We start from the raw sequence: 22,326 nt of genomic DNA on the forward strand, positions 1-22,326 counted from the left end.
ACCGAGAGTTCAGTGCAGAAGGGGTACTTGGCCCAGTTGCTTAGGCTCCATAGAAGGTTGAGCCCCAGGACATAAGGAGAAAAAGGCCTCAAACCCTCCAGTTTGGCCCAGTAGCCCCTGCGCGTGCCTTGTGACCCTCTGAAAATGGTTCTGGCAAAATTGAAATAAAAAAACTGCAATACATATTTGTTTGAAGTTTTTTATGCTATGAGGCTCTCCAACTTTATTCAACAGTTGGTGTTTAATATTTCACTGCATTAAGTTACATGCAACATATCGTTACAATTGGACATGAGATAAAAAAGTTTGAGCCACTTTGAAACCCGACTTGCAACTGTTAGGAAGTGCAGCAGTATGCCTGCACACAGTCTATTAAAGCAAATGCCCAGCTATAAATTTGCCTCTGTAAAGAATCTTCATCAATAAAAAAAGCTGATGCCCCATTATCGTGGCAAAACTGCTGCCAAACTTAAAAATGAAATAAATTCCTAATCCAGAAACTAGCCAAAAGTAGGAAGTATTTGAAAACCGACATGGATATCTAGACCGCATTCCTGATACTTCTCATTTAAAGACTAAGGCCTTATCTTGGCAGGACTACTGTCATTCCTTCGTGGTGCATTTGCAAGTACTCCGTCGAGTTGACGAGTCCCATAATTTAGATGTGGCCTGGTTGAACCGCCATCTGCATCAATGGACTGTTCACCGTCACGTAGGCGGCGAACCGCCATCAAGGCGCCGGTCTCCTCTGCTGGCTAATAGTACTCGGTCGCCGTCAGGCCAGCAGTTTGCGCTGGGCCAATTTATAGATGTCCCAGACATGCTGGCATTGTCCTAGTGGCGTATCCCTGATTGAGTGGAGACTGGTAAGTACCACTTTTATTATGTCTCACTACACCTATATATTGTGTTTGTTTACAAAATATAAGTAGATAATGTTTCATGCCCCTTTTGTACATATAGCATAGCACACACACTATTGAATGCACACCCACACGCACCACAAACACGACACACACAACCACTACAATTAAAAAGAAAATGTTTTCAGTGTCAATGCAGGTGTAATCTTTTTACCAAGTAGAAAAAAAATAAACACCACTGCATTACACACAAGACAAAAATTGCATTTAGGAGCAATGTAAAAATACACAAGGCTAAAGCAAATGATAATACATGAGTCATAGGACAAGTGTAGAAATTCTTAACTTTGATCCCGGCGACAACAGAGTTGTTCTTCTTCATATTTTTCTCGCTAAAATCAATAGGCAATTGTTTTGCACTTGCCTGTAAAAATCCAACAAGACTCCTTTAGCTCCGATTTCTATCAGAGTTTTACATTGTTTCATGAGTAAAGGAAGGGCATGAAAGTGAAAAAAAGCCAAAAGCAAAAAAAAGTCTTAGCTTAAGTGACACTCGGGCAACACATTAGGTACTACATTGGATGGAGCACAGACTAGAGCACAGAGGTGCATAAGGACATATGCTTGCTAATGCACCTAGCAGATATAATAGAGGCTAGAAGGACATCTTTCCATGAGACAATGCCCCATGTCGCAAAATGCCATGCACTCTAAATATCCGGGTATTAATTGGGTCTGAAACGGATTTAAATCCTAATTCACTATAAAATGACAGACAGGAAAACTTATTCAGCTGGTCAGTTATGTTTGATGGTAACGGAAACAGCGGACCCTGACATGTTTCTGTAGTCTCGCAGATATCCACTTTAACACCTCATTCTACCACACAGTTGAGCTCATTGTGGTTCCAACCACACAACATTAGCTTTTGCAAAGTGGTCTGGTGGAGGACAACCAAACAACTGGCAGGGTGTCAAATAGCTCAGAGGAAAGGCATGCAAGCAAAAGCATTCTCCTAAGACTCAGGTGCTCAGACTGAGTAATGAAAGGAGAGATTGCAGAAAGCCTCCCTTCCTCCGTAGACCAGAGAACAACCTTGGGCCACCAAAATGATAAAGTTCCATGGCAGGTCTTCTGTAAGATTGTTTGGGTCATGGGTGTTTGGAGGAAAGGAATATAAGTATGCCCCTTTCCAATTGAACATCAGGCCATCAGCAAAATATTTTACATCTGGCATTAAAGGTTGCGAACTGTTCACAACTAACGTTTTACATGTGTCACAAATATGCTACCTGAGGACCTATTGATTAACTGCTTATTCAAGTGGAAATAAAGAGGCCTAATGAGCCTCTCTGCATTTTGTTGCACTGGGTGATTGGCCCACTCCTACAATCAACAAGCTTTAGGGAAAGAGAGCTCTCTTGCTTTCCATTCAGATATGGTATTTCCTCATGTACCATTAGACTGGACTATAGGAAGAATGTTAATGTGGACAATGACAGTTATTCATGTCCCTGGATATGGTAGTTAGGAGCATGAGCCTAACACTGGAGTGCTGGAATGAGAGCTACATGACAGGCTTGGATTGTTCTTAGAACAGCTAATCCAAGTCTTCTGCCAGATTGATCAGCAGAGAATGCACAGGAGACAACACCCCCATGGAAGAAGGTTGCAGCCTAAATTCTCCAAGAACTGTCTGATCATCTGTCTGATGGTCAACACTCCTACATGTATGTACAAAGCAGATGTCCCAGATGACAGATTAATAACTTAGGGGAAATACAAGATACAAGAGAATGCCAAGTTTTGGCGCTAGACTGAATTTTCACTAGACTTAGACACAACTTGAAGGGTAGCAGTGGACATTCAGTAGCAACTGGAAGACAGCCATCAGAGCCATGTTCTTTGTTGAGGCTCAAGGGTCTCTGTTCAGGCCAAAAGGCAGTGCCTTGTGCTTGTAGTATTGATTGACCAAGGTTTCTGCAAAATGGATTCATGAAAACAGTTCCCTGCAGATCAACTGAACACAGCCCAGGTTTGTTTTGGATGGGTCCAAGATTGGACCAGAGTCAGTATCTTGGAAAGCCTGCCGAGGAACTAACCGTCCAATACTGTAAGATGATTAAGGATTGAGCAAAGCCATTGTTACAAGAAAATAGTGGTGATATTATCCATGCAAGGCCAGTTTGGCTCTACTGCTACCAAAGGAAAGAACTTCTCGACCTCATGCATAAGTTCTTAGATGCCAACTGGGTGAGTTAGCTTGGATGGAGGCAATTGAGGAAACCGCATAAAACAGTCCTTCCAGATCACATAGCCGGCCAATGTCTCAGTGATGATATGACTCCAATGGATAAAGTGGAGGAAAACATTTTTCTTACTGTAGTGGAGTGAATCTCAACAGACAGCTCTGTATATGACAATAGAGCATGAGGGAAGTGATTGAAACTTGTATGCATTTTTTGATGCCCAGGGGACAAGCTGGCTCTGTCAACTGAAAAACCTTCTCTTGGACTGGGAAGTTGAGCATGAGAAACAGTGGCAATTGCAACAAAGGCTTTAGGTGGCACGAGGTTCCCTTTGGTTTGAAAGGATTTATCCAAATATTTTTTTCTAGCGAAATGCTATCATGTATGAGGTGTACAGAATATAAATCACCAGGAAGTGAATGGTTTGGTTGGACAGGTGAACTGTGAAGAATAGTATTCAATTAGCCTCGATGAATGGACTGAATTGACTTTAAAAATTTGGAGACCTGTTGGAAGGACTCCGTTTCACAATGAATATGATTTTAGGGGAAAGAACGACTTGCATGATGAATGGTTGGCCTCAGATATAAAACCAGTCACTTACTGGCTTGAGCTTGACGAGCGATGTGTATTAGAACAGGTCATGAAAAATATGAAGATTAAGTAACAAAGTATATTATTACAGTTGTTGAATGTGGAAAGATTGAGACATATATAAATGTGGGATAGGGGGGGGGCAGGGTGTGCATGAGTGATCTCTCTTATGACAAAAGGGTGGTCCACGTACACGGAGCAGAGAAGTATGATCAAGATACTCTCAGATTAAACCAGTGGTGGAACTCCCAGCATTTTCCTGAATTTATAAAGTATCATTTATTTTGAGGGAAAAAGGGTGTGCTTGTGCATGAGTGAGCCTATTAGAAGTAGTAGATTATTTGTTGGGGTATAAGGGTACGTAGGATAGACAACCTTACATGTGTGTATATGTACTGAGGAAAGTATGATGCAAATCTTTTTGGTGTGGAAGAGCGGGATTGTGTTGGGTGTAAATCTTCTATAGATATTGGTGAACACAGCACTACAATTCCGCTTCAGATTTCTTAATATCTCATTATATGAAGATGACATGGTCTTATATGTCTGTCATCCAGTGGATAATTTAAATCCATTAATACGAGAATACATACAATTTGAACGATACTCTGGAATGAGCATAAATTGGTCCAAATCAGTGGTGATTCCAATGATGCCCTTCACACAGCAGTTTCCACTGGATTTTCCCCATCCGTGGCAGACAGATTCGGTCAAATATTTAGGTATCTGGATACACAGTGACCCAGAACAGTTAATCCAGGAGAAGGCCCTTTCAAACTAAAAAGGGCCTTCTCCTGGAAGGCCCTTTCAAACTAGAAAGTCAAGTGACTAGGTGGATCCGTCTGCCGTTGACACTAGCAGATAGAATTGTGATTAAAAAAATGGTAGTATTACCCCGATTTCTGTACTGATTTGCAAATATAACCATCACTATCACAACAGTTCTTCCTGACACTACGGTCATGCATGAATGCACTCACATGGGCAGGCCAGCAGCCAAAATCGGATGGAAAGAACTTACACGTCCCTTAGATTAAGATGGTTTCGGAGGCCCGGATTGGCATTTATAGGACCTTTGCGCCCAAGCACACTATACACACTACTAGGTACATCCGTACAATTACCATCCACACATCGCTGTAGAAGCAGACAATGCACACTCGACTCACCTAGCTGCCATTTTATCACAAACACAACAGGGCATCCCATGATCAGTGATAAATCCGGTACATACTACATTTGCAGCATGGCACACATTGGCACGCCGGGCTCACAATCGCCCGGTATACGCTCCTGCCATTCCATTGTTACACCACCCGAAATTGTCAGTAATGCAGGAGAAAGAAAACAAAGGAAGTACTGTGCGAAGTGGGACTGCACAAAATGGGAGATACGGTTAGTTTGCGACACTGTTGGAGTTATCTCCAGACAGAGCTCACACACCATTGACACTTTTTGTATACCCCTGGCTACGAGCAGCCATCAAGGACTTATAACCCACATTCCCTCAGGAACCTCCCACACACAAAGCACTGCAGGTGCAGCTCACGGCGCCCGCACGTCAGCATCTTATAACTAACCTATACAATAGGGCCCAACACCAACAACATAGGCATGCTGAACAAGCACTAGCAAGATGGAATCCCAAGCTAGACACACCCTTATCCAAAAACGAGTGGGATTTTGTTGCACACTCACCCAACTGCAATCTACATATTATTAATTTTAAGTTCCTGCATAAAACGTAGAACACACCGACACAACTACATAAGTACGGCCTACGGGAAGATGAGACGCGTGCGTTGCAGCGTCCCGCTGGCAAACTTTGTACTTGTTGCATGGGCCTGCCCCTCTTTGAAGGAATATTGGGGGAAGGTGACAAGTATGTGGACTACAATATTCACAGCACCAATTGCAAACACCCCACAGACCTGCCTACTGGTCCTCATTACAATACCAAAGCTACCTAGCCGCAAATTACTAGTTATAACCCTCTTACTAGTCAAACGACGTATAGCTATGAAGTGGGGGAGTAGACGCACACCAAGTATACAAAATTAGATAACAGATATGACATATTGTAAGGAACAGCTTGAAATGTATGCAAAGGAGCTACCAAAAGCCTCACGCCGAGAGATTTCTGGAGCCCGTTTGTACAATATCTACAATCAGAACACGCTACACAGTTAGAGGTCGGTAACAGGTAAAGACTGCTGCATGATTTATACTGCTGGATAATACAATTACGAATGCTGTAAAAAAAACTCTGTAATATGCTTTAAGGATAGAACAGTTGTATTGATTCACAAGGATATTGTGTAAATATATAGGATTGTACTACATGCCCAACTATAAACCAAAAAAACGATATTGGTTGCAGTGTTATGCCACTTATGGGCAGTAAGCGATTACCTGCTTGACTAGCGTGTGGTACTACGAAGTTTTGAATAAATGTTGCAGACACTGGCATTAATTCTCTTCGCTACATGTTCATATTTGAGTAGTGTGGGACAGTAACTTGGAGGGGGTGATTTATGTAAATCTTCACTTTTTTTAACTCATATTTTGGATGGAAAGTGTAGGTGAGAGCGGAACATGCAACCCAAAACTTTCCATCCACAAACATTCTGAGCTTAGTTTGGAACTCTGGCTTAAAGTCTGACAGTCTTAGCTGAGAATATATCCTCATTAGCACAGCTTGTGATTAAGCCACTGTACATGCGAAAGCCGATTCTTTACTGTAAACCAGCTCCAACTTCATGAAAAAAGCCAACCATTAACATTAAAAGCCCATCTTAATTAAGCAAAGTTAACTTCCTTACTTTGTCATTCATTTACCAATTGAAAATACTTTTGCAATTTGTTTCTCTAGGATATGAAACCAATGGGGTTAATATAAGACTGAAAAAGTTTTTACCGATATGCGTTATATAATTAAAAAATGTCAGACCAAATAGTGGATTCATGTAGTGTTTCAAAAAGAACACTATCCAGAAATCAGGAAACTTTAAGCAAATAACGTTTTGTGAGCATGTGAACAAGGACATACAAAAATGCAGTGGATGGATTTTGTGGAACACAGCATAGCTGTGGAAATGGGGGAGAAAAGAGGGTGAGGGACAGAATGCAGAACAACGAATTACAATCTGGGGCTGCAGAAAGGTAAAGTTCCAGCCAAAAAAAATATAGCGTAATCTGCCTTGATACAGGTATAGCAAAACAAACTAGCAGACAATAACTGCAGCACCGACTGTTCTGCAGCGGATACTACTCGAAAAACAATTAGCAGTCAAAAGACTGTCTCCACAAAATAAACTGTATCCAAGTCATGAGTGAAAAGAAAGCTTCCCTTATAACAAAGAACAGTAATTGAAAAAAAAAACTCACAGCCAAAATGTCATTAACAGATACTAAGAATAAATGATCCAAAAGTGTAACCGAAAAAGAGAATGAGAAAAAAATAAGTCACTGAGGACTCCCTTTGACAGCAGTGAAAATAAAAGGCGTTAACAGTGGACAGGGTGGTCATCGCTGAAATAAGTGTATGAAAAACACTGAGAAGCTACACTGTGCCGATGTAAATATTGTGAGGAAAATGAAAACTATTTAATTGCTACGGATAGTTTGTACAATATGATTTGTAAACTCATCCTCTATTCAAAACGACATTGTCAGTATCAATATGGCTATCGGAACAAACAAATAATGTATTAAGGAGTGTCTATTATGTTATTTCGTTGCTTTATAATATTCTCAAGTACCACAGCAACTTCAGAAATCCTGCAAAAGTGGCTGTTGGGGGAAAGATTTACATATAGCCTGTTGCTCAACACCGACGAAAGGTTTTATGCAAATGCACCTCCTCTCCTTTTTACAAAACGTGTTTTTGTTTTGGGTGCACAGGCAAATGTACACAAGTTTATTGCCGTCACCAAATCATTTTATGACAGGCTGAGACCTTTAACATTTGCAGAAAGATCAGTACTGATGTAAAAAAATCTATATTGCCATATTGGCATTTACAGTGAATTCATGTTTCATTTTACACACAGGCTCTGTGTCTCTTTCGAGCCATCGTGAGGAAATCTACATCCATACAAGGGGTTTCTCCAAGACTGGTTACACTTCTGGCATCTGTACAGCAATGTCCCATGTTCTATTATATATTTTATTTTACTTTTGTTCTTGAATGGAAAAAAAAAACCAATATGAACACTCATGCATAAGAGAAAAAAATCTGCCACATTTCGATACTTTCCCCTGACTTTAAGGCCCCCAACGTTTTACACTTGAATACATTTAAAAATAATGTCTGCACCTTTGCCCTCAAGACCTCTGGCACAAGTTTTCGACAGAGCATTCCCAAAATGTGATCCTTTTATTTAAATGTTCTTCGTATGGTATTCTACTGTTTACAATTCAAACCATTAATCATTAAGCACTCTTAGGCACTTCAAATGTTTAACTTCTGTTCTCGGGCGCTGAAAATGTATTGCGTCACCCTTGCTCAAAATGCTTTATTCTCCATAATACTCTGGCATGTAACTATAGGACATGGTGTAAGAAACTAGCTTTAAATTCGGGCATGATGGACATGTCTGAATAGGCCCTAAGGTGGCACTTTTTTATTGCTTTGCCGCATACAGTCATAGCAGTCTGTTGTGAGCACTAACAAGATCAATACAGGGCCTCAGTATATTGCCGATGGTTACACTGTGCCATTCTATGGTGTTAATGTGGATAGTTATTTCTAACTCAATTTATAAAATTATGCTGCCACCCTTTGTTTAATGGGTGTATTACAGGCATACCCTGAAATCAATACAATGCAAGCCAATGCTTATTTGGACAGTTTATGAACAGTGCCCCGAATACAATTCTGCGTTATCAGTTTATTTAAGAATCCCGGAGTCAATGCCCATCTACCACTCTCATATTTTGCATCACTGTCGCCAGTATAGAGAGTTATATACAGTCTGCTCGCATGCTCTTTCGTATCGCAAATTACTCTCAACTGACCACAGTTTGTCGTAAGGCGCCATCAGTCATCAATACACAAAAGGAGGTTTCAGCAGAGGAATGTGTAGTAACACGCATAGTATGCATGGGTTTAAGCAATGGAATGTTCTGTTCCAGGAGTCCTCGCGGGCAAACGTTCCACTGTTTGGCAGTTGGAGCGTTTCCTTGGAGGGCGATAGAGGGTGGCTTCTGTATGTTGACACAAGATAAAAAAAACTTTTATTAACTAATCTGTTGTCCGCCTCCACTACATAATTAAGTCTGCCGGTTTTCTGGTTTTTCGGATTTTTACAGATAAATACAGACAGCAAACAATCTATTTCCCTTCTGTATTTATTTTTAAATATGGAAAAATACAGCAAATAGTTTTCCTTTAGGCCGATTCCCACTACCGTCAATCCGGTGGGCTAGGTCAACAGATGGGCAGTTGAAAATTAGAAAAAAGGGGGGCGTGGCTTCGCGAGCGGCAATGGCGGTCGCAGCTTACTAGAGCTTCCGCTTGCCCGTGATAGATCCGGTCAATTATCCTGGCCCCCGAGCCTCTACACCACACCCCGAGTGAGGCGACTGTTGCTGGGGGTGCCTGGGTCCCTCCGGTGTGGTCGGCGGAGCTCCGGGCTCATTGGACGCGGCTGGGAGACGGAGAAAGGAGTGCGGCCTGGCGCACGGCGGGGAAGCAGGGGCCTCGATTTTGGCGCCTCCCGGTTGGGGAGTGCCTATGTGGCTCGGCTGACCTGCCGCTTATCCGGCACCAAGACGACCCGGTGGGACAAGAGACAGTTGGCACTGTCCCCCGGGAGCCCGGCTGGAAGTTTGAAGGTCCGAGAGGCCGTGGGCCCGCCCAACTGGACGCGGTGGCCTAGTGGAACCGGCGAAGCCGGGGCCTCGAGTTTCGTGACTCCCGCCCGGGGCTCGCTGCGGGCTGTGGCCATATCCGGGGCTGGACAGAGACTCAGCGCTGCGATTGGCGAGAGGCCTCCCCGCTTATGCTACACAAAGGGTGGACCAGATCACAGCGGAACGACGGTCGGTGGGCCTTGTGGCGGCCGGCGAATTGTGAGTACCCTCATCTGGGCCCCCAGACATCAACAGAAGTGCCTGCCGAATTTACAACATAAAGGGGGTGAGACACGGCCCAGCTAGTGCACTAAGGGACATATGGGCCACCGGCGGCGAGGGGGTGGATCCTGAGGCCTGCCTTGACCTACCCGTGCGGCGACACTGGATCAGAAGTACGGGGGAGCGCACCCGGTAGTGGGGAGTGAACGGCTGGGTGAGTCCCCGCTGGACGGACGAGATAGTCTATATAGGCGCGGCAGTATAGGATCTTCTATCGGTGGCCCACAGGTGGTCTGCAATCATGACCAGAGGAGGAGGTGGTGGTCTAACCAAGCAGCCGACCATTGATAAATACACAGGACCCAATGGAGGCCCAGGACCCTCGGGTGGAGGACAACAACAACCCCCCCCAGGGGGAGGGCCGGACAATACAGCTCTTATGGCCGCCATCACCCAGTCCAGGGATATGCTAGACGCCAAGATAGGCGCGGTAGGTGCAGATGTTACTTTGATATGCCAGGATCTACGGAACGCCGTAGCGCGGATTACCGAAGCAGAATCCAGAATCTCGGTGGTGGAGGACGATGTGGGCTCCCTAAAGAAAAGACTGGCGGTAGTAGAATCTGTGCAAAAGAACCTGGCGCTTAGGGCTGAGGATGCGGAGAGACGTGCACGTCGTAACAACCTCTGGTTCATCGGTTTTCCGGAACGATGTGAGAAGGGGAACATGGAACAGTCTCTTGCTCAGTGGCTGCTGAGCTGGCTGCCCCCGGGGGCGCTGTCCAACTGCTTCGTCGTCGAACGCGCACATCGTGCCTTGACCCAGAGGCCGCCGGAGGGTGAGCGGCCCAGGGCAGTGATAGCTAGACTGTTGAATTATCACGACCGAGATGTCATCTTAAAGGAAGCAAGAACCAGGGATGCTATCCTGTATGAAAACCGGAAGATCGTGATTTTTCCGGACTATACTAAGCTCGTGCAACAAAGGCGACAGTCCTTCATGAATGCAAAGGCGAAGCTGCGAGGTTTGAATCTCCAATACTCTCTGCTGTACCCGGCTCGTCCGAGGGTGATCTTCCAGTCCAAAACGCTGTTTTTTGACTCTCCGGAGAAACTTTTTAAGTGGACTGATGAAACAGTGGCACTCAGGCCACATGCCCAGCCGGGACTGAATCCGGGATCTTCGAGGGGATCATCGCAGGAACGAGGAGATCGATCGACCAAGAGTAGGAGACACCGGAGGTCCAAATCACGGAAGCGGTCGGCCTCTGTCTCTGGTACACAAGATAGCGGCAGAACGGAAGACTCAGACCAATCTGGGAAGTGACACTGATGGTTTCAGGTACTCTGTGCTCCCTGTTTGGTGGTGTGGCTCCCGGTGATTGGAGAGGTGGCGGCTGTGGCCCGGCGACCTGGCTGCTTAATTGATGCCTCAGCGTCATTTCGAGACTGTTATTGAACTTGAGGGGGGGTGGTGGGGAGTGGCTCGGGGACGACTGATTGGGGGCAGTCCCTCTCCTACCTTAGTGGGAGTTGTTGGGGAGGGGGGTTGTGACAACTGGGTTTTGGGGAGTTGGGATCCATTGGCATGGTTGGTCTTAGGCCCTCTGTTTTGGGCTTGGGATCGCCCATGCCGCGACAGATGCTTCATAGTTTAGTGAGGTATAGGGGGGGGGGGGGTTGGGGGGGGGGGGGTATTAGGTAAGGGGACAGTTGAGGAGGGGGGGTTCGGGGGATGTGGGAGGGAACAGCTGTTGTTTTTCTTGAGGTGTTCGGGTCTTGGGGCGAGAGGGGGGGAATGCACGTGTTCTATACAAAGGTACCGATGTTGATGCGAGGTGGGTGGTGTGGGCACAGAGGGCCTCCGCGGTGGGTCCCACCTGACTATGGCTAATATTGTACACGGACTCCCAGCGGAGTCCCTACGAGTGATTACATGGAATGTTAGGGGGATGCTGGACAAGGTGAAACGTGGGGCGGTCCTACGCTGGGGAAAGAGAGCAGCTGCTGATGTGCTCTTGCTCCAGGAGACCCATATGATGGGGTCGAGGGTGCTCAGTCTGCAGCGGTTTGGTTATCAACAGGTCTTCCACGCTGGCTTTTCCAGGGGATCCAGAGGGGTGGCCATATTAATTCATCGTAGGGTGGCCTACGTGCATGAGAAGACGTGGGCGGACCCGCAGGGTCGCTATTTATTTGTCAAGGGCATAGTGGGTATAGAGCCCGTGGTCTTTGGGAAGGTATATGCCCCCCCCCTCTACAGTGGGCCCTGGCTGAGAAACTGTTCACGATATGGGAGGATATCCCGGAGTCCCTGGCGGTGGTTGGGGGAGACTGGAATGAGGTGATGGACGTATGTATGGACCGTCAGAGGCGTCAGGAACTGTGTGGGCCAGCCCCCCCCCCCCTACTAGGCTACATGCGATGAGCGAAGGAATGGGCTGGATTGATACCTGGCGACATATGCACCCTACAGCGCGCAAATATACGTTTGTATCTGCTGTACATGGTTCCTTTTCACGATTGGATTATGTGTTTGTCCCCAAGGCGTGTATGTGCAGGGTGCGAGCGGCAGAGATCTTACCAAGAGGACTGTCTGATCATTCCCCAGTGTCGATTGGGGTGGAACTCCTTAGGAAACGTCAACCTTTCAGATGGAGGATGTCCTCGTGGCATCTCCAGCACCCTAGTTATGTCAAACATCTTCGGGAGGTTATAGACCACTATTGGTGGGAGAACCTAGTGGATGATATTGACGCGGTAGTGGTATGGGAGGCCTTGAAGCCCACTGTGCGAGGGGTGGACATTGCGTGGAGCACTGCGGCCCGTCGTGGGCGTCGCGAAGCAATCACGGTGGCTGCGGCACTAGTAGAAACATTAGAGCGGCAGAGTCGAGGAGGAGGGAATGAAGTTGGAATACGGCTGCTTCTCCAGGCACAGCAATCCTATGCGTCGGTCCTAATGGATGAGGCCAAACAGGCATGGTTGGCCACGCGGAGTAGGATATACCAGTGGGGTGACAAATCAAGCTCCCTGCACCATAGACTATGTCAATATAGCATTCAACCCGTCAAGCTGCCTGGCCTTATGGCCGATGATGGGGTGGTTATCACTGATCCTACCAAATTAGCGGCGAGCTTTGCCAGCTACTTTGCGATACAATATGCTCCGTGTGACCGCTTGTCGGTGGACGAGGTGGCTAAATTTATTGATGACTTGCCCCCTAAAGCAGTGTCAGATGAGACCAGGAAGTCCTTGGATGCTCCCCTTACGGCGGAGGAGCTGGGGGAGGCCCTGGGACAGCTCAATGTAGGTAAGGCCCCCGGGCCGAGCGGCTACCCATGTGAATTCTATAAGAAGTTTCATGTGCAACTAGGGTCCCACTATCGTCGTGCACTTGAGGCGGCACGTGCGCAGGGCAGGCTGCCCCCAGATTGGCGCCATGCCGAGGTAGTGGTTTTTCCGAAGCAAGGTCGGCCCCCAGATAGGCATGACTCGTATCGCCCCATCTCATTACTCAACATAGAAGCCAAGATACTGGCCAAAGCCCTGGCAAATCGGTTGCTTCCTTATATAACGGCTCTAGTACACCCGGACCAATCCGGTTTTATGCCTCGCAGGGCAACGCGTCATAATATTCGGCGTGCATGGGCTGCGGTAGATACTATGGGGGCCACGGGTGAGCAGGCAGCTTTGTTGCTCGCCGACATCAATAAAGCGTTTGACTCGGTGAGCTGGACATACCTCTTTGCGCTTCTGCCCCGTCTCAATCTGGGCCCGATATTTCTGTCATATATTAAGCTGCTCTATACGGATATCACGGCTGCAGTACGAATCGCGGGGGCGGTGTCGGGGACCTTTCGCATTGGACGAGGAATCCGACAAGGATGTCCTTTGTCCCCGTACTTATTCGCCCTTGCCATGGAGCCTTTGGCCGCCTGGGTACGTATAGATGCACAGATGCGAGGATTTGTGTGGACCGGGGGCCTCTCTGATAGAATTGCGCTGTACGCAGATGATGTCCTTTTCTTCCTCACCAACCTGCGACGCTCAGGTCCGCGGGTATTGGAAATAATGCGGGTCTTTGGAGAGGTCTCGGGTCTCTACCTGAACTTGCGCAAATCCACCCTGTGGGTCCTTGGAGGTAGTGCTGTGACAGACCCCTGGACATTGGAACTGCAGGTAGCAGTCGGTGGTTTGAAATACCTAGGGGTGTTCCTATCGGAATCGGTAAACCTCAAATGGGAACGCACCATACTGCCGGTTTGGGAGCGGGTTCAAGCAGACGTGAAAACTTGGTCTCGGATGCCCCTTAATATATTTGGCCGGTCCGCAATTTTCAAGATGGTGGCGCTTCCGCGCCTCCTATATCAGCTACAGAACTATCCTCATCCAGTCCCACCCCAATGGTTTCGGCAGGTAAACTCTATCTTGGGACGGTTCCTGTGGGCTGGGGGGGCTGCCAGGGTGGCGCTGCGTACGTGCTTTTTATCTACGTATTGTGGAGGACTCGCCACCTCGGACCTTCTGTCCTACTATCAAGCTTCTCAATTGCTCATCCTCAATGACTGGTGGTACAGTGATAGTGGTGATCCGGCCTACGCTTTAGAGCGCGCATTGATGGGTGAAAATACGCTCCACACGCTCCTCTACTCTGCTCGGCTGCGGCGGGAGTTGCCTAGAGTTACAAAAACTGTCTTCGTTGTATGGCGTCAAGCGCTGCGGCGTATGGGCTGGTGGAGTAGGCTAACTGCAGAAACACCGCTGTGGCATAACGGTCGACTGCCTGATCTTGCGTCACTATCGGGCTTTGATGGATGGGACGCGATTGGGATCTCGTTGCTGGGACATGTGATGTCCGGAGTTGCTCTCAAGTCGTTCCAGGAACTCAGTACAGAGTTCCACATGCCACAGACCCAGTTCTTTCGCTATCTGCAGCTTAGACTTGCACTGACACCGAGCATTACCAATTTAGACTCGCTCCCTGAATTTAGCCCCATTGAGGCGAACGTGTTCATGGGCGATCTCGGAGATAAAAAGGTATCCCGCATATATCAAACGATGGTCACTCACTGCTCTTCTGCCCTCCTTCCCCTGCGGACGGCCTGGGAGGCAGACATTGGCCCCATGGATGAAGATGATTGGCGGGAGGCCCTGGAGTCCCCACGAGGGACCGCCATCGCAATACGGCTCAGGTTTATCCAATTCAAAATTCTCCACAGGGCTTATTACACCCGAGAGCGACTGTGGAAGGCTGGACTGATTGGGTCGCCGGAATGCCTGCGTTGTGGGGTGGAGGTGGGTTCACTGCTCCATACTGTATGGATGTGTCCAACAATAGCTGATTTTTGGAGGGGTGTGTGGTGCTGCCTGTCTGAAGTACTGAATTGGGAACTGCCACGCACCCATCGGTTAGGACTGCTTCATATTCTTGAGGGGGTGGGGGGAATGTCTATAAACGCCATTTGTTGCTATTGGGGCTTGTCCTAGCCAAGAGAGATCTGGCACGTGCTTGGAAGGACGAGAGGGCCCCTCCTCTGTGTGCATGGAAAGCAGGATTGGATTTTTGTATGGGTCTGGAGCGACCAATATTTGAAGCACGAGGGTGCCCCCGCAAGCACTTCAAGATATGGAAGAGGTGGGCTGATTATAGGGAGTTGACACTAGATCCCCCAGTGGAACCTGAGGAAGAGTTCTAGGCATCCACCTTTACATGGGCCTGTGACTTACGCCATACCTGCCGCACTATGCTCGCCAGCGATGCTTCTTCTACACAGGTGCATAGGGTTAGGGAGGGATAACCGGGAGGGACGGGACATGGGTGGTGGGAGTTTGGGGGTAGGGGTGGGGGGGGGAAGGTTCTATTGTACATGTTTTGCCAAGATTCTTGATCGGACTCGGATCCTGCGATATACCATGTATCAAAATGCCTGGTGGTTTCTCCTGACTGTGGGGTGCCACATTGATTGCTTTGCCTGATTCATTCAATAAAAATATGTTGTGAAAAAAAAAATTTGAAAAAAGATTTCCTAATGAAGCTTCAATAACTGCAGCAGTAAAACTGTTTAAGCTGGTGTACAATACAAATGATTTCAGACGAGTCTTTCTACTGTTAATGGATAACAGCCGTTGGATAGTCAATCATGAGTAAATATTTGACAATTATATGAAAGTAACACACCCACTGCACCAAGCACAAAATAAATGTGGACTAATACAAATAATATGAACATAAAATAAATATAATGGAAATGTAAAAAACAAAAAACATAAAACTGGGAGCTCTAATTATTATATACTACACATAGGTAGATGGAATTGCTTTACTGTGTTCGTTTTTGTTATCCAGAGCTGCTCCGATAACCCTACAAGACAGTGCAAAGGCAGTTATTGCCCTTAACACAAATGATTACAAAGCACCATTGCATTGAGGATCTTAGTAGTACTATTGCTTTAAGTGCAAAATGTAGAAGTGAAATTACTTTCACATGTTTTGCATATCAAATATTTGTCATGTATTCAATATTTGCAGCATTATCTATCTACAGTTCTAATTAGTATCTGTTTGAACAGTCTTAACCTTCACATTTTGTATTGACAGACCGATTATTGCGTATGTACATCCATCACAATACGGACGAGAATAGAAGTAAAAGATTACAGGTGTAATTCAATTTATATCATGACCGTAAACCAGCAGGCATCACATTTTCTCATTTGTGCAAATGAGTGGAAATGAGGCCTAGTAAAATATTTGCTATCAAACTTAACATATTAGATATGAATAAATAATTGAACAAACCATTGAAACTCAGAGGTTCTACTTTGTAGTATCGCTGCCAGTCCTGCCCATAGCTAATGATATCTAGGTACCAAGGTGCTGCCAGGATAGTTGTATAACCAGCTGCTGTTACATTGTGCAGTTCTTCATTACAGTTTGATCCCTTCCATACTTCAACTATTGTGTCTTGCTTAATCTGGAAAGATTACAATAAATAACTTTGAATTAATGCATGCATTTTAAGACTTAAAATTATTTCAACAGCATTTTTAGTTTTGAATCATCAAAAACAACTGCAACTATTGATTTTGAGCTTTGTCCTATTACAGGTCGCTACTAAACACAGGGGAGGGTTACATAGAGAATAATTAGAAGTACCTAAAGTGCCAAAAAAGGAGAGAGCTTTAAACAATGCACGCTGAAGGGGCCTAAGAATATTAAAGTGTTTTACCCAACATTGTGAACAGACCTAGTCTTACACTTGTCACAGTCTCATGGGAGGTTCTGCTTTTATATTTACAGATGCAGATGGGTAGAATCCTATGAAAACAGAGGAAATCAGTGAGCAGTCCTCTGTCTCTTCCTTCCTCCCAACTCTTTCTGCCATTCTACATAGCTAAATGTATATCCTTGAAGCCTTCAAAGGTACCCTGCTCAGAACAAACCAACACTGAAGCAGGAAATACTTTGGGAGAGTGGCAAGAGGCTGTGCAACACCTGGTCAGGAAATGCCAGACAAAGGACACAAAGCAAACACAAGGAGATGATGGACGGAGAACTGAAACTTTTCAGACACTTGAAGGACACAAGCACCTAGAAAAGCAGCGAGTGTGAGAAGAGAACAGATCTTTCCTGGGGAACTGAACCAAGGCATGCTAGACTGTCTGAGAACCAGAAATCGATCCAGGAGTGTCAAAGATACTACCCTATAAATATTCTCACAAGCAGGAGTGGAGGGTTAAGAAATCAAGGCATGCAGTTTGGAAATTCTCCTGTAGATGCAAAGTAATACAGAAATACAAAACATCAATATTGAAAGAGTTTATAGAGGAGGGAGAGACATTTAAACGTGTAGTAAACTCTCAAGGGGAGTCCTGCCCAAACTGCACTCTTTCAAACTAAAAAGGGAGTTCTGGGCACCGCAAGGGCAACAAACGAGGTTATGTTACATAGTAGCAAGATGCAGCTGTACCAAAATGTAAAGGGCTCTTAATGCATTAACTATCAAAGAAAGCCTGAGGGAGGAAGGCTGCCACACACGTGCATATTCTCCTCTGATGTACTGTTCTATGCAAACACGTATCTTCCATACAGGACAGGCAGACTGACTAGTGGAAATTTGACGACCAGAGAAAACTTGGGGCACTCATTTCTTCCTCATACAATGGTCTTAGAAGACAGAAGGACACCAAAGCAAGCAGGAAGCACTTAACCTTTGCAAGATGTTGCAAAGTGAAGACTAAAAGAGCAGCAGGCACTGCATGCATAAATGCTTGACGTGCTATTCCAAAGCTAGTGAGTGGATGCACTGGATAGAAGAGCAGACAGTGAATGATGAATACAAGGGTGACTGCGGGGCTTTTAATACTGCTGTATTAAAAGGGGGTTGGTGAGGGAACTTAGCAGAATAATGGAAAACGCATGTAGACTGTGCTATAATTAAGAAAGCCAAAAGTACCACTTTTCGTCCAATTTCACCAATTCTAGGAATTCATCGGGCTAAGGGAAAGGGCACAGTTCTATATGGGGCAGAACTGTGGGGGTTGGAACAACTGAATCAATTAGAAGTATCAGAAAACAAATTTCTATGAGCCATTTTAAACCTACCAAGGAATATGCCTTTACTACCCCTCCGTCTAGACCTTGGTCTAAGCTCTATTGTCCATTCTGCTGTCCTGAAGGTGCTTTGGTTCTGGATTAGACTCTGGACCAGCAAGACGCAGATCCCTGTTAAAGAGGCAACGGAGTAGCTCCTAATGTGCCCTAGTCGATCTGGGCACCTGGTATGGTTTAAAAAAGTATGATTCTGGCTCTACAAACTGGGACTGGGTTTCATGTGGGAGGATCCGACATCTATTACATAAAAAAAATGAGGTCTCTTTTAAAAAAGAGATTTTGGGAGTGTATGGATTCCTTTTATATTGAAGCTAGGATTACCAGTTCCCTAATAACCTGTTTTCTTGATATTAAAACCTGTTTTAAGTTTGAACCCTATATGGATGAAATTGACACTCCTCCTCCCCCCCCACCAAAGCACCTGCACTTTACGTACAGTTCAGAACTGGGGTTCATCCTCTGAACGCGCTGAGAAGTAATTGGAAGAATGCATTCGTAATCTCGTTTTGCCCCCTATGTAATGCTAGCCCTGAAACACTTGAGCACTTTATATTTTTTTGTCCGTTTTATGCAAAATGGAGGAAAACCTATTCCTGCCTGATGCGTGCTATCCTTCTCATACGCCCCAAAGATGCACTGCATGTCTTCACATCAGATACTACTAGGTGGCTGGTCTTCACATTAACTAGATACTTGCTTTATGCATGGCGGAGAAGGGCAAAATCGAGACTGAGCACGTTAAATGAAAATGGGGCTATTACAGTGGAAGAAATATCTTAGGCCCCATGGTGATCGGAAATAAAATGTGTGGCCCGTGATCAAACAGGACAGTATGGTATTTTTCTTACCTCCTCTTTTTTATCCTATTAAATTTAAACTCAATAGGTTTTAAAGAATTGTTATGTTATTCTCATTCTTATTTCTGTCAGGGATAGGATTGTGGCCCTTTCATAATTATATGTTTTACGCTCAAAATTAACTTTGTATACAAACAAGTAAGAAGATGTTTTATTCTCTTTCAACTGAATTTGATACAAGACTATGAATTTGTATGTTTGATGAGATTTTTTTATGTATGATCATGCTATTGATCGAAATAAACTACTAATACATGAAATACTGCATTATCCGCATGTAGTGCCTACTGGCACGTGAGCTACACTCCTCTAGAATTGAATTAGTATATTTTTCAATATTGTATTTGGGGAAGAGAGTGACTATGAATATTCAGATCAGTACAAAATTACACCAATCAATGTAGAATTGAAGCGCTAACATGGAAGTTGGGGGTAAATCGGCTTACAACAGCATAAACTTCAATTGTCAATATCGCTAGAGTGATCATCTTTAACACACGGACCGGATCACAAACAAGAGGATGAGGGCAATTAGTACGCTTACCACCAAGATAATTATTCCTTCATGAAGGACGCTTACTTACAATGCACTAGGACAGGCTCCATAACTAGTAAGTCTTAAAGTAGTTCCTTTCCCATGCTGCATGATGAACCACTGGTTACTAAATGCACTCGGCAACAGAGGAAAGCCCCAAATATTAGGAAACAGTACAAATAGTAAAAACAACTCTAGGTAATACATCTCTTGCCTCAAATAGGCTCACTGCCTCATTTTCCAGGGCATCTTCAGCCCTATTTAAAGGATCAATCTATTCAACTTTACGAAGTCAAGAGGCACCAGAACTGATCTGCTAGAGGTGGTGCTAGCGATTATTCCTAAACATAGCAAAGACTCAAAACTACGAGTTTCAGACAGGCCAACTGACGTTATAAATGCAGATGGATTTTCTTTAACTAAAACTCGAGCCAAGAGGCGATGATGACCCATTTGATGCACCCTTATTATTGCAGGTTCTCAAAGGATCTCAAGCCGGTGATCACATCACAATAGTTAAATACCAGCTTTAACACACCTGTGAACTTAATGGGAAAACTATAATATTATTCTTACATGCAGAATAAATGTTACATGTGATTCACTAGGAATTTCTGAAATGTACACCGACACAAATGTCATTTATGGAAGGTTTTAAAACATTTGTTATGTCATCCTACTCTATTACTAAACCTCATGAAGTGAAGTCTAGCAGAAACCATTTGGCAACACAGATGTACTCTATGGATCCACTGTGACTTGCATTTTTACTTAAACCCTTTTACTAATGCCTGTGGAAAAAGGACAGCACGTAAAGATCACAACTAGGAATGCCCGATCCAAACTAATCATTTTCAGTGTTAACAATCTAGTGGCACTGCAAAAGCGCCGTAGTTTGCTGGGTAGGAAATCCAAAATGTTATGTTCCAGGAAAGAGGAAACAGTACTTGCTGTAATTTTTCTATTTAAAATGGGGCATTATGTCCATCAGGTACCTAGACATGGACGAATCACCCAATATCATAAGTTCTACTGGGCTGATTTCTTAGGGTTATTAGTAGCGGAAAAACAAAGTTACAAAAACACTCGACCTCTTGGACTGCAGAGATTGCAGCTTTCAAGATGACTATCCTCTTGTTTTCAAAGTGCGGCCAGCAAGATTTTCTATGGAGACTCAATAAAATGGTAGCGGATACGCTGAACAAGTTCAATGGATTCAATATTAATGGTAAGTAAGAGGGGACGAGGCTCTCTTTAACCTATTTGCATTACATCTTTTCCTGCATCACAATTGAGCACTGAGATTTAGTGTGCCAAGATTCAGACAGGTAAGCAATGGTACTTTTTCAAACACATTCTGGTAGGATATATACTGTGTGATGAGTGCTGGAACCCAATAATTGCCAGACGATAAACCCTGCATAGTATCATGTTTGCCACCTAGCACACAGTGAGTAAAAAGAGGATGATAATGTAACCTGCCATCTTTCCCTTCTTCCATCTTCAACAATCCCAAATTCATCCTTAGACTGGATAGTGGCATTTTTATGGTATGAAAAAAAGAGAACTGCCTCCGCATCTCCTGGGGTTTTCATTGTACAGGTTGCCTCTCTGGGTTTGTGGGAGGCATTGTTGGAAAGGTGAGAGTCTCCCCTTTCGAGCGATGCCTTTCACAAACCAATTCCTGCTCATTTAGCATGGTCACCAATAGACATCACGGATTCTAGTGTTTTGGGAGTCTGCCCCCCTGATACAAGGGCTGATCAGAGGCATACATATTTTTGTAAGAGGTTTGCATTACCCTGGGGAGGTGGGAGGGGTACATGATCGCCCTCACAATGGAGGGTGCGATTCAAACCCCCAAGGGAAAACCTAAAGTACATGATTGTGTGGGGGTTGGCCCTTTTTGCATGTGGGCAGACCCCCGGGGGCCCCATTTTTCCAATGGAGATGTTTGCTGAATAAAAATTATCTACTGTAATGTAGTTGTTGATCATCTAAGGTGTACCAAAACCTTTGGTTTGAGTTTGCGCTACATAAAACTTTGAAGGAAAAAAAAGCAGTATGGAGTAGTGGGTTGGCCTTTATGACCTGCGGGGACAATCCACCAAGGCAGATCATTTTCTTTTTAAATGTGCCTTTTCCAATCAGAAAACATATTTGCCTCCAAAAAATGCTATGAGGTCAGCACTCTTGAAAAACGGGTGGACCCAACTTGGGCCCGAAGACTCCAACAATAACGTTTTGCGTAAGGCATCACAACCAATTTCTAAATGTGGTGGGTGGAGTAGTCTCGATCTGGCAGACGTTCAGCCAGGCTGATGGAGAATACTCTGTCCACCAAACTGTTAATCTGCCCCCAACTAAGAACTCTTTTTTTGCAAACTAAACAGGGGTGGTGTACCTTGCATTGATTCCACTGACTCTCCCATAATGCTCTGCAAAACTCGTCACTGTGTAAATGGTTAAGGTTACTCAAATACTTACATTTTGTGTTGGAACTAAGGAATCTTTTGAGCGCTACAAATGGACA

General features: G+C 45.0%; 1 protein-coding gene across 3 annotated transcripts in view; it reads right to left on the bottom strand.

The window, feature by feature from the left end:
• The window catches only part of HEXB (hexosaminidase subunit beta), a 353,508-nt gene that overhangs the window by 96,950 nt on the left and 234,232 nt on the right, over positions 1-22,326 (bottom strand). The window contains exon 11 of one of the 3 annotated variants that reach the window (XM_078675259.1): positions 16,587-16,761. The exons of the other annotated variants lie outside the window; for them this stretch is intronic. Coding sequence (XP_078531385.1) covers positions 16,587-16,761 — 175 coding nt within the window. The remainder of the gene's footprint in view (positions 1-16,586; positions 16,762-22,326) is intronic. 3 annotated transcript variants of the gene reach the window in all.

The sequence above is a fragment of the Lissotriton helveticus genome, chromosome 2_1 (genome assembly GCF_964261635.1).
Source record: "Lissotriton helveticus chromosome 2_1, aLisHel1.1, whole genome shotgun sequence".
NCBI lineage: Eukaryota > Metazoa > Chordata > Amphibia > Caudata > Salamandridae > Lissotriton > Lissotriton helveticus.